Source organism: Callospermophilus lateralis, chromosome 11 (genome assembly GCF_048772815.1).
Source record: "Callospermophilus lateralis isolate mCalLat2 chromosome 11, mCalLat2.hap1, whole genome shotgun sequence".
Classification (NCBI taxonomy): Eukaryota; Metazoa; Chordata; class Mammalia; order Rodentia; family Sciuridae; genus Callospermophilus; species Callospermophilus lateralis.
The window spans coordinates 33569821-33587373 of NC_135315.1; the positions used below are offsets into that span (position 1 = coordinate 33569821).

General features: G+C 35.3%; 1 protein-coding gene across 1 annotated transcript in view; it reads left to right on the forward strand.

Moving 5' to 3' along the window:
- Positions 1-17553, forward strand: part of Vmp1 (vacuole membrane protein 1) — a 117289-nt gene that overhangs the window by 66558 nt on the left and 33178 nt on the right. The window contains exon 8 of the mRNA XM_076869371.1: positions 15523-15603. Within this exon, the coding sequence (XP_076725486.1) occupies positions 15523-15603 (81 nt within the window). The remainder of the gene's footprint in view (positions 1-15522; positions 15604-17553) is intronic.

Below are 17553 nucleotides of genomic sequence, written 5' to 3' on the forward strand. Positions count from 1 at the left end.
GGTAGCATATTAAATACAAACCTACTCTCTCTCATAACTACAGAATACTCACAGGTGATCTGGTCCTAGACCAGAGTTTAATGGAAAAAACATGGACAACAGAATAACTATTAATGCTCATTTTCCATTACAAAAGTGTTGTATTTCTAATTAGCCGAGGTGTTACCATATTTCCTGTATTGGATCTTTTATGTAAAAATATGGCTGTCCTGATTTTAAACTAAAGTGTAGAGATCTCTGAAAATGGGCATGATCATTATTAATGCAGTGCTTCTCTCAAAAATAGGGATATTAATCTGGGAGTATAGGTAGAATATATGCTTAACATGTGTGAAACCCTGGGTTCATTCCCTAACACACATATGCCAAACAAGCGTAGTACCGTTATGTGCCACATCTTCAGTAAACAGAACATACAACAATTGTCTCATAAGATTTTATCATCTAGTGATGCCACAGCTGTTATAGTTGTGTCAGTACACTGCGTGGCGTTCATCCAAAGACAAAACTACATATCTGTAATCCCTCTACTCAGGAGGATTTAAGGTTAAGGTCAGCAACTCAGGAGGCTAAGGCAGGAGGATTGTGAGTTCAAAGCCAGTCTCAGCAGATTAGCAAGGCACTTAGCAATTCAGTGAGACCCTGTCTCTAAATAAAATGTTAAAAAGGGTTGAGGATGTGGTTCAGTGGTTAAACACCCCTCAGTTCAATCCACAGTAACAAAATAAATAAATAAATAACTTGCCTACATTTTATATGAAATTGTTAACAAATGCTGGTGGCTTCCCACCACCCCCACTAAGCTTCCTGGAACCATCTCTCTTCTCTTCTCTTCTTCCTCCTCCTCTCCCTTTCCTCCACCCCTACCTTGTACTGGAATTGAACACACTTTATCACTGAGCTATATCTCTAGATTAATTTTTTTTTTTTTTAGATAGTCTCACAATTGCTCAGACTTGCCATCCTCCTACCTCAGCCTCCCAAGTGCTGGCATTACAGGCATGTGTCACCACACCCAGCATGGAACCCCCTTTCTTTTATCCCTTCTTTCCTTTTAGGCTATACAAGAAATATTTTATGTCTAATGGGTTATTAGTGAGGTTTTATTGTTTCATTTGCAGTAGTAGGGATGTGAAGTTTTTGTTGTTGTTGTTGTTTGTGTTTTTTAGAGAGAGAGAGAATTTTAATATTTATTTTTTGGCGGATGCGACATCTTTGTTTGTATGTGGTGCGAGGATCGAACCCGGGCCGCACGCGTGCCAGGCGAGTGCGCTACCACTTGAGCCACGTCCCCAGCCCCAGGGATGTGAGTTTTAAGATTAGTAGTTGGGGCTAGAGGTGTGGCTCAGTGGCAAAGCACTTGCCCTGGATTCAATCTCTAGAACCAAGGGGGAAAATGATAGTTGTGGTGAGGTAACCATTACAGTTGTAAATAACTAAATAATTTCTTATTTTTCTGAAACAAGAATATGGCACTTCAGAACCAACATTTCGCTGGATGTTGTGGTACATACCTATAATCCCAGTGATTTGGGAAGCTAAGACAAGGGGATCACAAGCTCAAAGCGAGCCTCGACAATTTAGCAATACATTGTTTCAAAATAAAAAGGGCTAGGGATGTGATTCATAGGTTAAGCACCCCTGGGTTCAATCCCTGGTAACAAAAAAAAAACAAACAGCATTTCAAGAAAAGTAATTTCATCTGGATGCAGTGGCACAGGTCTATAATCCCAGCAATGCAGAAGACTGAGGCAAGAGGATCACAGGTTCAAGGCCAGCCTCAGAAATTTAGTGAGATCCTGACTTAAAATTTAAAATTAAAAGGGCCTGAGGTTATAGCTTAGTGGATAAGTGCCCTGGGTTCAATAACTAGTACAAAAATAAATTTTATTTATTTAAAACCAAAAACCTCTTGTTTTAATTCTGAGGTTGCCTCCCAAAACTTTGCTCATGATTGTTCTGAAAACTCAGACAAGATATTTTGTTTCACTGAGTATCATTTTGACATTCATTGTCTTTTGACATTTACTAAGCAATGTAACTTCAGTCTAAGCAATTTGTCTCTTAATTGCTTTTCTCTCATGTCACTCATGATAAAATAGATATTATTACCAGAATTTTTAGAAAAGATGAACAAATTGGCTTATGAAGATTAAAAGATTTATTAATGCTGTTTGTACCATTTTGATGTCATAGAAAACTATAATTATTAGATTTTATATTCTGTTTCTCTCTATAGCACTCTCCATCTTCTTTGTTTTCTGATCTCTCTTTTACAACCACATTGTATGTTTCATCCATCATCGCTCTCTCTTTCCTCTTCTTTTTTTTTTGCCTACTGCACCCCCCCACCCCCACTTTAGGTTATTGATCCCTTGAGGGAAATCTTGCTGGAACTTTCTTCACCTAGGCTTTCAGCATGATTTACTTCCTTACCTCCTTGAAATTTTTGATCAGATTTCTTTCTTTTCTTTTCCTTTCTCTCTTCTCCCCCCCCCCTTTTCTTTCTGCTGGGCTCAAAACCAGGGCCACATTATGCATGCTAGGCAAGTGCTATCACTGAGCTACATCCCTAACCCTTGATCAAATTTCTTAAATCACCTTTTCTGAGAGACCTTCTCTGACTATCCTATTTAAAACTGCATCTTCCTTGCCACTGTTTTCCAGGTTTATTTCCTACTTACTGCTTTTCGCTTCTAATGTGTTATAATTGTTTTATTTTTTATAGTTTAATGTTGGTCTCCTTCCACTAGAGTGTAAGCTCCATGAAGTTTGATTGAGTGTTGTACCTCTTGCTCCTTCGGTATCATTTGTCATGTAGTAAGCACTTCATAAACACTTATTAAATGAATGCATGAACAAACCACCATGTCCTCATCTTTGGATTTTTTATTACCTTGCACATTTTAATTACCAGATTCATTTAGTTGAATTTCATTGCATTTATTTGTTTGTTTGTTTGTTTGGCACAGGTGATAGAACCCAGGGGCACTTTAACGCTAAGCTATATCCCCAGCCCATTTTATTCTATTCTACTTTATTTGTTTGCTTATTTGGTAGCAGGGATTAAACCCAGGTATGCTTAACTACTGAGCTACATCTTCAGCCCTTTTTATTTTTTATTTTGAGACAAGTTTTGTTAAATTGAAGGGTTTCACTGTATTGCTAAGGTTGGCCTCCAACTTGCAATCTTCCTGCCTTAGCCTCCTGAATTACTGAAATCACAGGTATGTGCCACAGGGCCCAAATAAGAATTCTGCTGACTGTGAAAATGAATACATGGATATAACAAATAAGAATTTTTAAAAAATGAATACATAGGCCAGAGGGAGAGGTGCCCTCAGCTATATTCCCCATGGATCTGTCTGTTATGTGATGGGTATTTATAGGAGGGTTTGACAGAAAAATTAACTACTAAAGATATCTTAAAAAGGCCTGAGAAAATCTGGTTAAAATGTATAACCTTGGGCTGGGGATGTGGCTCAAGTGGTAGCGCGCTCGCCTGGCATGTGTGCGACCTGGGTTCGATCCTCACCACCACATACAAACAAAGATGTTGTGTCTGCCGAAAACTAAAAAATAAATATTAAAAAATTCTCTCTCTCTATCTCTCCCTCTCACTCTCTCTTTAAAAATAAAATAAAATAAAATAAAATAAAATGTATAACCTTGGACTGGGGTTGTAGCTCAGTGGTAGAGCGCTTGCCTAGCATGTGTGAAGCACTGGGTTCAATTCTCAGCACCACATATAAATAAGTGAATAAAATAATGGTCCATCAACATCCTAAAAAAATATTTTTAAAAAACGATAAAATGTGGGCTGGGGTTGTGGCTCAGTGGTAGAGTGCTTGCCTAGCATGAATGAAGCACTGGGTTCAATCCTCAGCACCACATAAAAATAAAAATTAAAAGATATTGTGTCCACCTTAAAAAAAAAAACCTAGAAAATAAATTTAAAAAAAAAAATAAAGTTACTTTAAAAAAAAGATAAAATGTATAACTTTGTATTGCTACTAATGGGAGTAGTCATTTTTTAGTATTTTTTAAAAATAATTAAAAGGTTCTGTTGAAAAAGAATTCTTGCTGGATGCTGTACCACATGCCTATAATCTTAATGATTGAGAAGACTGAAGCAGGATGATTACAACTTTGAGGCCAGCTTCTGCAATTTAGCAAGACCCTATCTCAAAATTTGAAGGGATAAAAACAAGATAGGGAGGCTAGGCTTGTGGTTCAATGGTAGAACACTCACCCAGCACTCGCGTGGCACTGGGTTTGATCCTCAGCACCAAATAGGAAGGAAGGGAGGGAGGGAAGAAGGAAGGAAGGAAGGAATGAATGAATTAAAAAAACAGGCTAGGGATGTAGCTTAGTGGTAGAATACCCCTGGGTTCAATTTCTAGTACTGCAATAAATAAATAAATAAAGTGATTTCTACTTTCAGAAAAAAAAAATTATTAAAGTGGTTTTACCAAACTTAGCATTTAAAACATATAAAACTTTTCTTTTTCTCCAATGTAATTGTTTTGGTTTATTCAGTTTCCACATGTTTAACATAACGAAGCTGTTAATTATTACAAACAGCCAGGCGTGGTGGTGCATGTTTGTAATCCTATCGGCTTGGGAGGCTGAGGCAGGAGGATTTTGAGATCAAAGCCAGCCTCAGCAAAAAGCAAGGTGCCAAACAACTCACGTGAGACCCTGTCTCTAAATAATACAAAATAGGGCTGGGAATGTGGCTCAGTGGTCAAGTGCCCTTGGGTCCAATCTCTGGTGTGTGTGTGTGTGTGTGTGTGTGTGTGTGTGTGTGTGTGTGTCAATCACAAACACTGTTTTGAACCATCTTAAAAAGAGGAAACCCCTTTTAGATCCTTTTCCACTGAGATTTATTGTCAGTTGGCATCACAGAAACAATATTTTTTTAAAAAAATGTTTTTAGTTATACATGGACACAAGATCTTTATTTTGTTTGTTTATTTTTATGTGGTGCTGGGGATCGAATCCGGTGCCTCACATGTGCAAGGCAAGCACTCTGCCACTGAGCCACAACCCCAACCCCCAGAAGCAATATTAAGAGTAATTTAGATTTGGGCTGGGGTTGTGGCTCAGCGGGTAGACCATTCACTTGGGACGTGCAAGGCCCTGGGTTCGATCCTCGGTGCCACATGGGAATAAATAGATAAGGTGAGGGTATTGTGTACAACTACAAGTAGAAAAAAAATTTTTTTAAAAAAGAGTAATTTAGATTAGAATTACTTTCAAAAATTGGTAATATCCACTAATTTTCTTGAATATTTATTTTTTAGTTGTAGTTGGACATAATACCTTTATTTATTTATTTATTTTAGAATTTTGATATTTATTTTTTAGTTTTCGGCGGACACAACATCTTTGTTTTTATGTGGTGCTGAGGAACGAACCCAGGCCACACGCATGCCAGGCGCACTCGCTGAGTGCTGAGCACTCTACCATTGAGCTACAAACACAACCCCAATATCCACTAATATTAAACATACACATTTCATTCCATTTGCAGGGCTATATCTACCAGAAAGTTGTGCCAAAAGACTTGTACAGTAGCTTTCATAGCAGTATTGTTTATAGTAGCCCCAAATTGGAAACAATGCTGATGTGTATCAACAGTAGAATAAGTTGTGGTGTATCCATATAATAGCATAACATACACAATGAGAACAGATTGGTTACTGCTACATGCAGCAGTATGTTTGAATCAACTGGACATAATGTTGAGCCATAAGAAGCCAGGCATAAAAGAGGACAAACTGGGCTGGGCACCACATAAAAATAAATAAATAAAAATAAAAAAGAGGACATACTATATAACTCCATTTATATAAAGTTCAAAAATAGGAAAAGCTAAAACTGTAGTAACAAGTCGATCATAGTGGTTATTCTGGGGGAAGAAATAATTACTAGGAATGCTACCAATGGGGTTTCTGGGGTTATGGTCATGTATTGTCTCTAGATCTCAGTGGTAGTTACATGGGTGTATTCTTTGTAAAAATCCCATCAAGATGTACATTTTACATTTGTATACTGCATATATGTTGTACCTATATAGTTTGAAAAATACTTGTACTACTCCCCACCCCACATACAAATAAATAAATACATCTGTACATACGGAAATCCTTGTAAGCCTGATCTTAATGCAGAAATAGTTAATGGCTTCTTCTTAGCACAGTATTGTGAAGTGTGTGTTGTCCAAAATAAATTACTTGGTTTTTATACTGGGGATTGAACCCGGAATGCTTTACCACTGAGCTATATCACCCAGACCTTTTTATTTTTTTATTTTGAAAGAAGATCCCACTAAGTTGCTAAACCTGGCCAATCCTTCTGTCTCAGCCTCCTGACTCACAGGGATTGCAGGTATGCACCAACATGCCTCACCTTCATATATTTTTTAAGAGAAAAAAACATACTGATCAGGCTGGGCACAGGAGCGCACATCTGTAATCCCAGCAACTCAGAAAGCTGAGACAGGAGGATCCAGAGTTCAAAGACAGCCTGAGCAATGGCAAGACGCGTAAGCAACTCAGTGAGACCCTGTCTCTAAATAAAATACAAAATAGAACTGGGGATGTGGCTCAGTGGCCTAGTGTCCCTGGGTTCAATCCCTGGCACCTACTACCCCCCCCCCAAAAAAAAAATATATATATACTGATCAGTTCTTTTTATTTTTTAAATCTGTCTATTTCTTGTGGTGCTAGGGATCAAACCCAGGGCCCTGCATATATAGGCAAGCACTCTGCCATGGTGCTACATCCCAGCCCTGTTCTCATATAACTTTTGAAGTACCATGAATTATACTTTTGGTCATTACTTTTAGTCAGTGACTTTGGGGTGGTGTTTGGTTTTTTAACTATAGACCATGGTACAAAATATATTGTACTCACGTTGTAGAATCCATGGGTTTGTGTAACTGAAATAAAATACTCTAATAAATAGTATTTTAGACTGTTTTCTCCTTCCATAACAGACTGCCACAAAGTGGGTAAATATAAATAATACAAGTTTATTTGTCTCTTGATTCTGATCTCCAACTTATGATCCTTCTGCCTCTGTCTTCCGAGTAGCTGAAATTAAGGAATGCACCACCATGCTGGGTCAGGGACAGAAATAATAAGTTATTATTTCAGAGTTGTTCACCGTGCTGAAACAGTTTATAATATTAAATCATTACTGTTTAATTCCATTTCTGCTTAATAGAGTTTTAGTTGCTTGGCACACATACTTAATTAACTAGGACATAGGAACCATCGAGCAATTTCAAGGTGGCACAAGAATATCACAAATGAGGTGTATTTTAACATAAACTTATTCACAAAGAATTATTGAAACAGTTGCTCTGTGATTTTTAATATTGCCTTTAGAGCCACTTTGGGACCAAATCCAAGAACATTATTAGGTCAGCAGAAATTTTAACATATAATGAGTTATGAAGGTAGGCAATTTAAACTTCTGTAAGATATTAAATGAACACATTTTTTTTCCAGAAGTGATTTTTAGTGATTTTTTGTGCTTTTAAAGAGGACTTTTCGTGTGGTAATCATCATGAATAAGATTTGTTGTTGCCATTTGAAGATAATTGTTATTTTATATATTTAGATTAAGCTGACATTAGATTCATAGATTAGCATTTGGAAACTCATATAATTACTAGCCTTGTTATTTCTCTTCTCTCTCAATCATAAATATCTTTCTAAGGTAAAGTAAAAAATATAGCTGGAATCCATGGCACATGCTGGTAATCCCAGTGACTCAGAAAGATTGTAAGACCAGCCTTAGCAATTTAGCCAGACCCTGTCTCAAAAAATAAAAAAGAGCTGGGCATGTGGATCAGTGGTTAAGTGCCCTGGGTTCAATCCCTGGTACCAATAAATAAATATATTAACATTTTATTTGATTTTAAAATTTACAAAAAAAAGAACTGGTATATCGCTCAGTGATTAAGCACCCCTGGGTTCAATCCCTGGCACTAAAAAATAAAAAGGAATGGGGATGTACCTTAGTGGTAAAAAAATCCCTGGGTTTAGTCCTCAGTATTGTGGTGGGGGTTAAGGAGAAATAGAATTTGTTATATACAGTCACTGTTCGTATGGTGATAAAAGTAATTTTATTTACCTATAAGTTATTTATTTCTTTGAAAAAAGTAGAAAATGATACATTTTATATGTTATTTATTTAAGAATATTTAGAGAATGAAAATCTTCTTTCAGGCACTTAAAATTGTGAAATAAGCAAAAGTTGTGAAATGTAAATACAGAGAAATGAAACTATTAAAAGGAATTTGTTTTTAGTTGTACAGATTTTTTTGAAAAAAATGAAGAATGACAGTTGAGGAAGTAACCAAATTTTGCTACATTGTTCCCATGTACACTACAAAACTATAAAATTAAACATTAATTTTTTTGTTATTTAACTTGATGTGTTGAATACCTAACATACCAATTTTTTAGTAATCTTTTCTATTTTTCCTCAAAAATATTGTTTATTTTTGGTACATATTTTGACTTGGATTATTTTTAGACAAAAACAAAACAGTTAATTTTGTTCAGTTTGTTAAATGGTTCTGTTAAACTGTAGTAAAAGGAGGGGGGGTTTGCCAGATATGGTGATACATACCTGTAATCCCATCAATTTGGGAGGCTGAGACAGGAGGATCACAAATTTGAGGCCAACCTCAGCAATTTAGTGAGGCCCTAAGCAAGTTAGGGAGACACGATCTTGATTAAAAAAAAAAAAAAAATTAAAATGGCTGGGGATGTGGCTTAGTGGTTAAGTGCCATTGGATTCAATACCTAGTACCAAAAAAAAAAGATATTTCCAGGTGGTAATATAGCTCAGTAGAAAATCAAGTAGTTGGCATAAAACCTTAAAAAAAAAACAAGACTTTTTTTGGTGACATTCAGTAGTGGATGTGAGTAAAGTCAAGTTTATTGGCAAATAATATACATATGTTAAAATCTCCTTCTTTATATATTTCTTAAAAAACATTTATTTTTTAGGTGTAGATGGACACAACACAATGCCTTTATTTTTATGTGGTGCTGAGGATCGAACCCGGGTCCCTCCAGTGCTAGGTGAACTCTCTACCACTGAGCCACAATCCCAGCTCCTCCCTCTTTATATTTTAAAGTCACATAGGAATATATGTATTTTAATTCATGAGCAATATTATTATGAAATCAACATGAAAAGAGCTGTCAAATTATATACATAATGAAAAAGTACTGAAATGGCTTTAAGAAAATAAAGAACTTTTAAAACTATAATTCAACAAGAAAAGTAAAATTATGTTTAACATGTAGAATATTTTGGATAATCAACAATGTTTCAGTGAATTGAAATTGATGAATTGAGCTGCTATAAAAATTTGTAGGGCTGGGAGTGTTTCAGTGATAGAGCACTTCAAGGCATGAATTCAATCTACCCGCCCCCAATTTTTTTTTTTTAAATAAAGCCTTTAATATATATGAAGGGGCTGGGGTTGTGACTCAGTGTAGAGCACTTTCCTAGCATGTGTGAGGCACTAGGTTGGATTCTCAGCACAACGTATAAATAAATAAAATAAAGGTCCATTGACAACTAAAAAATATTTTTTAAAAAATGAGTAAGCTTTACTTATATGACCTCAATATTAAAATAAATTTAAAATTAAAAAACAAAATATAATTATTTATGAAATCTAAGCATGAGTTACTGTAAAATATTTTAGATTTGGTACAAATATTAACAATGTTTCTCTTGAGTTTTTGTTTGTTTTTATTGTTATACTGGCAAGTAAAAATATCCCATCAAACTGCATATTCAGCTATTGTTTATCTCTTGTGATGAAAACTGTAGATTTCATATTAGTTTAATTTCAGTTAATGTTTATAGATTATTTGGTATGTAATTTTATTTCTGAGAATATTGTGAAAGACTGGGGAAAAAATTATAGGAACTGAAAGTACCATGGTCACTATGTGTGTTAAATACAAGATAAAATTTATGAGATCCATTTTTAGTAGATGACTTTCACCATTTCTAAAAAGTAAAAATCCCTATTAAAAAGGCACTTTGCTAGCTTTTGTCATAATACAAAGCAGTCTCAAATTAAAAAAAAAAAAAAAAAAGGTTAAAGGAAGTTTCTACTTATTTAAATAAATTAACTCTTTTCACTGACATAAAGATTCTTGAAGCACCCTTAAGGATAACTGATGGTGGGCACTCAGGCATCTAAAAGAACAGGGAGTCTGTTTTCCTTTGTTCTTGCCTAATTTCTCTTAACAACATGTTTCTTACCAGTGCAGTAGGGCACACCTGTAAAATCTGAGCTGAGGCAGGAACATGATGAGTTCAAGGCCATCCTGGAAAAGGTAGTGAAACCGCCATCTCAAAAAAATTTTAAAAATTGACAAAAGGAAACATGTTTCTTTAAACTTCTGTAGCCTGAAGTATCTTTTTTTGTAGAAGCAAAGAAAAAAAAGGTAGATAAGGTAGGCCAATATTAGTATATTGGGTGATGTGTATAATATTGAATCATTTTTTCTTTATACAGATTGCACAAAGAGTATGATTATATCTCCTTGCTGATCTAAATTTGTTTTATGTATCTCTATAGTAGAAGAATGGTGGTACTATTTTTCATTTTCAAATGGTGGTACTATTAATCACTCGATTTAAATAAGTATAAGATTCTAGGGCTGGTGATATAGCTTAAGTGATAGAGTGCTCACCTAGTTCATATGAGGAAAACTATTCTCCCATACATCTGACTTGGAAAACTCATTTACTAAAAAATAGGTTGTCAGGAAGGGGATGTAGCTGAATGGTAGAGTGCTTACCTAGTAAGCACCAGGATCCAAGGTTGGTTCCCTAGCACCAAAAATAAATAGAGAGAGAGAAAGAGGAAAAACTTTATAATCATCTTAAGTTAGAAATTTGAATAAAAGTAGAAAATGCCCTTTGCTGCAGTCATTAAATTGTTTAAAAATTAAACCTGAGTAATATTCCATTGTGTGTGTGTGTGTGTGTGTGTGTGTGTGTGTGTGTGTATATATATATATATATATATATATATATATATATATATATATACTACAGTTTCTTTTTTTATTTTTTATTAGTTGCTTGAGACAATACAATGATCTTGACATATCATACATTTGATTCAAGTGGGTACTACAGTTTCTTTATTCATTCATCTCTTAAAGGGCATCTAGGTTGCTTCCACAGTGTAGCTATTGTGAATTGAGCTGCTATAAACATTGATTGGCTGCATTACTATAGTATGCTGATTTTAAGTACTTTGGGTATAGACCAAGGAGTGAGATAGATAGCTGGGTCAAATGGTGGTTCCATTCCAAGTTTTCTAAGATTGGTTTCCAGATTGGTTGCACCAATTTGTAGTTCCACCAGCAATGAATGAGTGTATCTTTTCCCCCATATCCTTGCCAACATTTATACATTATCTGTATTCTGGATAACTGCCATTCTGACTGGCATGAGATGACATCTTAATTTTGATTTGTGTTTCTCTAATTACTAGAGACGTTGAACTTTTTTATATATATTTGTTGATTGAATGTATATCTTTTGAGAAGTGTCTCTTCAGCTCCTTAGCCCATTTATTGATTAGATTGTTTATTTTTTTGATGTTAAGTTTTTTTGAGTTCTTTATATATCCTGGAGATTAACGCTATATCTGATGTACATGTGGCAAAAAAATGGTTCCAAAATATAGGCTTTCTCTTAAAAGAGAAAAAAAATTATGGAATTTGTAGGTAAATGGATGGACTAGAGAATATCATGCTAAGTGAAGTAAGCCAATTCCTAAAAACCAAAGGCCAGATGTTCTCTCGAATAAGTGAATGCAGATCCATGATGGGGGGAACATGTGAAAAATGGAGGAATTTTGATGGGGCAAAGGGAGGGAGATACGTGGAGGGGATATGGGGTAGGAAAGATGGTGGAATGAGATGGACATCATTATCCTAGGTACATGTATGACTACACATATGGTGCGACACTACATCATGTACAACCATAGAACTGTAAAGTTGTGCTGCAGTTGTGTACAATGAATCAAAATGCATTCTGCTGTCATATATCTAATTAAAATAAATTTAAAAATAAGTTGAAACAAACATAGCTAATTTTATGAAATTTTGGTGACATGATCTTACAGGTGAAAAAAATTAGTCCAATAGTTTCCGTATTGTCAAAGCAATATATAAGGTCAAAGTAAATGAAAACAAACATTAAACTTAACTCAGTTTTATTATTACCTTGATAGATTATCTACTTCATGTGCAATTTTCCACATGTGTATAAAGAAAATAAGCAATTATGTTAATATTACATGGGAAATACGCTTTTCATGAAATGATAAAAACCTTAGATGTAAATTGAATAAAAAATATATATAGATATTAAACCTGACATAATTGACTTACTGAAAAAGTAAACCTGAGCTGGGATTGTGGCTTAGTGGTAGAGTGCTTGCTAGCATATGTGAGGCATGGGATCTATTCTCAGCATCATATTGAAATTAATAAAATAAAATCGATTGAAAATTTAAAAAAACAAACCTGGGACTGGAGTTGGGGCTTAGTGGTAGAGCGCCTGCCTCGCACATGTGAGATGCTGGGTTTGATCCTCAGCACCACATAAAAATAAATAAAAGATATTGTGTCCATCTACAATGAAAAAAAAAAAACCTTTTAAAAGTAAGCCTAATATCAAAAAACAAATGAAGGGCTGGGAATGTGGCTCAAGTGGTAACGCGCCTGCCTGGCATGCATGGGGTGCTGGGTTCGATCCTCAGCACCACATACAAATAAAATAAAGATGTTGTGTCCACCGAAAAGATAAATATTAAAAAAATTCTCCCCCTCTCCCCCTCTCCCTCTTTCTTTAAAAAAAAAAAAAAATGAATTTTAGGCAAGGGTAGTGGCACACACCTGTAATCCCAGCAATTCAGGAAGCTGAGAAAGGAGGACCCCGAATCCAAAGCCAGCCTCAGCAACTTAGGGAGGCCTTAAGCATTTCGGTGAGACCCCATCTCAAGATAAAAAAATTGAAGGGACTGGGGATGTAGCACAGTGGTTAAGCATTCCAGGGTTCAATACCCTACCCCTACACACACCAAAAAAAAAAAAAAAAAAAAAAAAATCTCTCTGGAAAGAAATATATAAATTGCAAAATTTTGTTGTGGAATTGAGTTCATGTTTAACTTTGAAAACATATAAATGTGAATTTGAAAGTGTTTATAATATCTTCTTAAATACAGTTTATTTAATTTTTTTCCATCCCCAGTAAATAGGAGATTTTTTTCCCTAAATTTCGGTAATGATTATGTTAACTTGGTAGGGATATTCTACGTAATATTATCTATCAAAGTATTTTTTTAATTGGGAATACATTAAACTGTGTGGAGTAGAGAAGTATATCTTCAACTAGTTTGCTTTGCTAGTTTTAGATCTTCTACCAAGATGTGAAATAGCCTTCTAGCATCTGTATTGCCACCTTTTATATCCCTTTTTTTTTTTTTTTTTAATTTTTAATATTTATTTTTTAGTATTTGGCAGACACAACATCTTTGTCTGTATGTGGTGCTGAGGATCAAACCCGGGCCGCATGCATGCCAGGTGATCGAGCTACGGCTTGAGCCACATCCCCAGCCCACCTTTTATATCCTTAACTAGGTTCTATAAAGTGAAGACTATTTTTTTTTTATTGTTATTATTTTTTTTTTTTTTTATTTTTTTATTTTTTAGTTATCGGCGGACACAACATCTTTGCTTGTACGTGGTGCTGAGAATCAAACCCGGGCCGCATGCATGCCAGGCAAGGGCGCTACCACTTGAGCCACATCCCCAGCCCGTGAAGACTATTTTAAATGGACATTTGCAGGGCTGGGTTTATAGCTCGATGGTAGAGTGCTCACCTAGCATCAGTGAGGCACTGGGTTCAATCCTCAGCACCACATAAAAATAAATAAATAAATGTCCTGTGTCTGCCTGTAACTAAAAAGATATTTTTAAAAAATGGACATTTGGGAGGGCTGAGGCTGTAGCTCACTGGTAAAGCGGTTGCCTCGCATGCATGAGGCACTAAGTTCAATCCTCAACACCATGTAAAAATAAATAATGATACTGTGTGTTCATCTACAACTAAAAAATATATATTAAAAAAATTTAAATGGACATTTGGGGCTGGGGTTGTAGCTCAGTAGAGCACTTGCTTAGCATGTATGAGGCAGTGAGTTCAATCCTTGGAATCACGTAAAACTCAATTAAAAAAAACAAAAATATTATGTCCATTGTCTACAAAAAAAATTTTAAACGGACATTTATGTATTAGCTAATTTTTTCAATCATATAAACTTGTTGGAATTTGCATTAGAGTATATGCTATTTTAAAACAAAAAAAAAGATTAGAATCCAATTTAAGACTGAGATTTCTATGAAGAAAAAACATGATAGAAATAGATATAAATAAGTGTGCCATCAATATATTGAAAGAAGAAAATCATGGAAATAAATTAGCCAGTTCAATACAGGTTTCAGCTTAGAAAAGCATAATAAAATAAAAAGCACAGAGCTGGGGATCTAGCTCAGTTGGCAGAGTGCTTGCCTCACATGCACAAGGCCCTGGGTTCAGTCCCCAGTATCTATCTCTCTCTCTCTCTCTCTCTCTCTCTCTCTCTCTCTCTCTCTCTCTCACATACACACACACACACACACACCACACCACAAACAAACCCACAGATTTCAGAGTCTAAAGATTGAATCAGTTCTCATCTTTTTCCCTTACTAATTTTACATCTTGAGCCCTAAACTTTTATGGGCTGTATAAAGGTTATGGTTTTTGTGGTTTATAAGTTGGCTATAATTCTGTCTCCTCTACTTACACCCCAAAATTGTTGAAAGGCTCAAGTAAAATGTTTGTGAAAACAGTTTATAAAACAATGAAAGCTGTGCAAATGTAAGGCATTATCTTGCTTTTCAAATAATGAATGCTTAGTTATTGCCACATAACCATTATTTCCCTCTTCTGATTAATGATTAGCTTAGATGTTTTCATTGAATGTCTTGAAAAATCCTGATTTTCTACCCTAACATCAATTAAGTGTTACATCTGGCAAATTGTAGAAGGAAAAATAAAAAGATGTGTCAGCCATTATTTGCAACAGAATGAGTTGATATGTGGTTCGTTTGCGATATTTTGTTCATCCCTAGAAAATTCAGAGAGAATCCTAAAACTAGAATGATGGTGTTTGGATTTATTCTTGAATATGCTGAGTTGAAGGATGTAATATTTTGTCAAGATTTTATTTGCATATTTTCCAGCGAACAGCCTGCTGTGATGCTATTAATTATTTATCTTACCCATTAAATGAACCAATTATTATTAAATTGTGAGATACTCAGTACAATAAATTTTATAAAGAGCTCTCTTTCCTTTCTTTTTGAAGCTTACATTAATATTTTAAAATCCTTCTTTTTACAGGACTTTGCCTCGCGGGCTAAACTGGCAGTTCAAAACCTAGTACAGAAGGTTGGATTTTTTGGAATTTTGGCCTGTGCTTCAGTAAGTGAATTGTATTAAAAGTGAGACATTTTACTAAATGCTATCATTTTATTGCATATGAATTTTGTGAATCATTGAATGAATGTGTACCTATATGTTGGATAAATTCACAACCTTGTTTATTGGCTTTTAAGTATATTATAGCACAGTGATGGCTTCAGACATAAAAGACTTTGTTCAGTAAGAACAAATGAGACAATGTTTGGGGGCTGGGGTTGTGACTCAGTGGTAGAGCGCTTGCCTAGCTCGCGTGAGGCACTGGATTCGATCCTCAGCATATATATATATAAAAGAGAGAGAGAATATTGGGTTGAGGATGTAGCTCAGTGGTAGAATAAAGTTCCAAGTATTAATTTCAAGGAAGAATTCATATAAAATCTGTTTTAAGTAATCTTAACACCTAGCTAGGAAAAAATCTGTGGCAGGTTAAGGAACTCTTCAGCTATAGTGAACTAAGAAGCCATTTTTGTTTAAAAATTAATTTTTCCTTCCTCCCTCCCTCCCTCCCTTCCTTCCTTCTCTCTATCCCCTTGCTACTGGGGATTAAACCCAGGGCCTTCTGCATACTTGGCAAGCTGTCTTCCACAGACTGTATCATCATCCCTTTTTCTTTTTTTCCTTCCTAATTTTACTTTGGACATGGTCTAGTAAAGTTGCCCAAGTTCAGCCAGACACAGGCCTCTAATCCCAGGTACTTGGGAGGCAGAGACAAGAGGATTGAAAGTTCAAGGCCAGCCTCAGCAACATAATGAAATCCTCAGCAACTTGGCTAGACCCTGTCTCAAATTATTTCAGAAGTGAAAAGAACAAGGAATGTAGCTCAGTGGTAAATACCCTGGGTTCAATTTTCAGTACCCGCTTTCCAAAAACGGTTGCTCAGGCTGGCCTCATACCTGGCAATTTAATGTTGTAAATGTCTTAAATTTGTGAAATTGACATTCCTTGATGAGTTAGTATTTATCCTGGTCCTTTTCTAACATAATAGAAACAGTTGTTTTTGAAATGAAGCTCTGAGCTTGTATATAATTGTTGGTAGTTCATTGGTGGATTTGGCCAGAATAACTAGACATCTGGTTGGTATGATATAAATAAAATTAAAAACCATTATTGTCTGCTGATATAGAGCTGCTTTATCCATTATATACTAGAACATGAAAACTGCATGATATGTTATCATCATCATAGAGATATTTTAAGATATATATATATATATGCCTAAATTACTATCTTTTTATCTGGGCAATACTAGAAATATTGAGGATTTAAGATACTATATATAGGTTGGGCATGGTAGCTTACACAAATAATCCCATAGATCAGGAGGCTGAGGCAGGAGGATCATAGTTTCAGAGCCAGCTTTAGCAATTTAGGGAGGCTGTAAGCAACTTAGCAAGACCCTGTCTCAAAATTTAAAATAAAGGTGGGGGCGGGATGGCTGGGAATGTGGCTCGGTGAGTAAGAACCCTTGCGTTCAATCCCTAGCAAAAAAAAACCCGATAATAATATAACAAATTCAGTGCCAAGCACATAATGTTCACCCATTTTTTGTTGTGATTTATAAGCTTTTTATCAACCCCTGAATTCTGGGAGTAAGAAATAAAACATGGACTGGGGACTTAGTTCAGTGGTAGAATGTTCACCTTGCATCTACAACCTGCATTTGATCCCTTGCACTATATTAAGAAAAAGAGAAGGTGGGAGGAAGGGGAAAAAAAAGTAAAAATTACATTCCCTCTCCTGAAGGAGGATCCTTAATCTAGTGAGAAAGACCATTGAAATACATGGAAAGATACTATGGAAACCAGAAGAATGAGATTAAGTTAAGATCCCTATTATAATGTTTTTAATTTAAGGGCCATTTGCCTGAGACATTGCTTAGTATTTAAATTGTCTCAGTATTTAAATATTTAAAATGGGTATGATTATATCACATACTATTGTGGCGGGTTA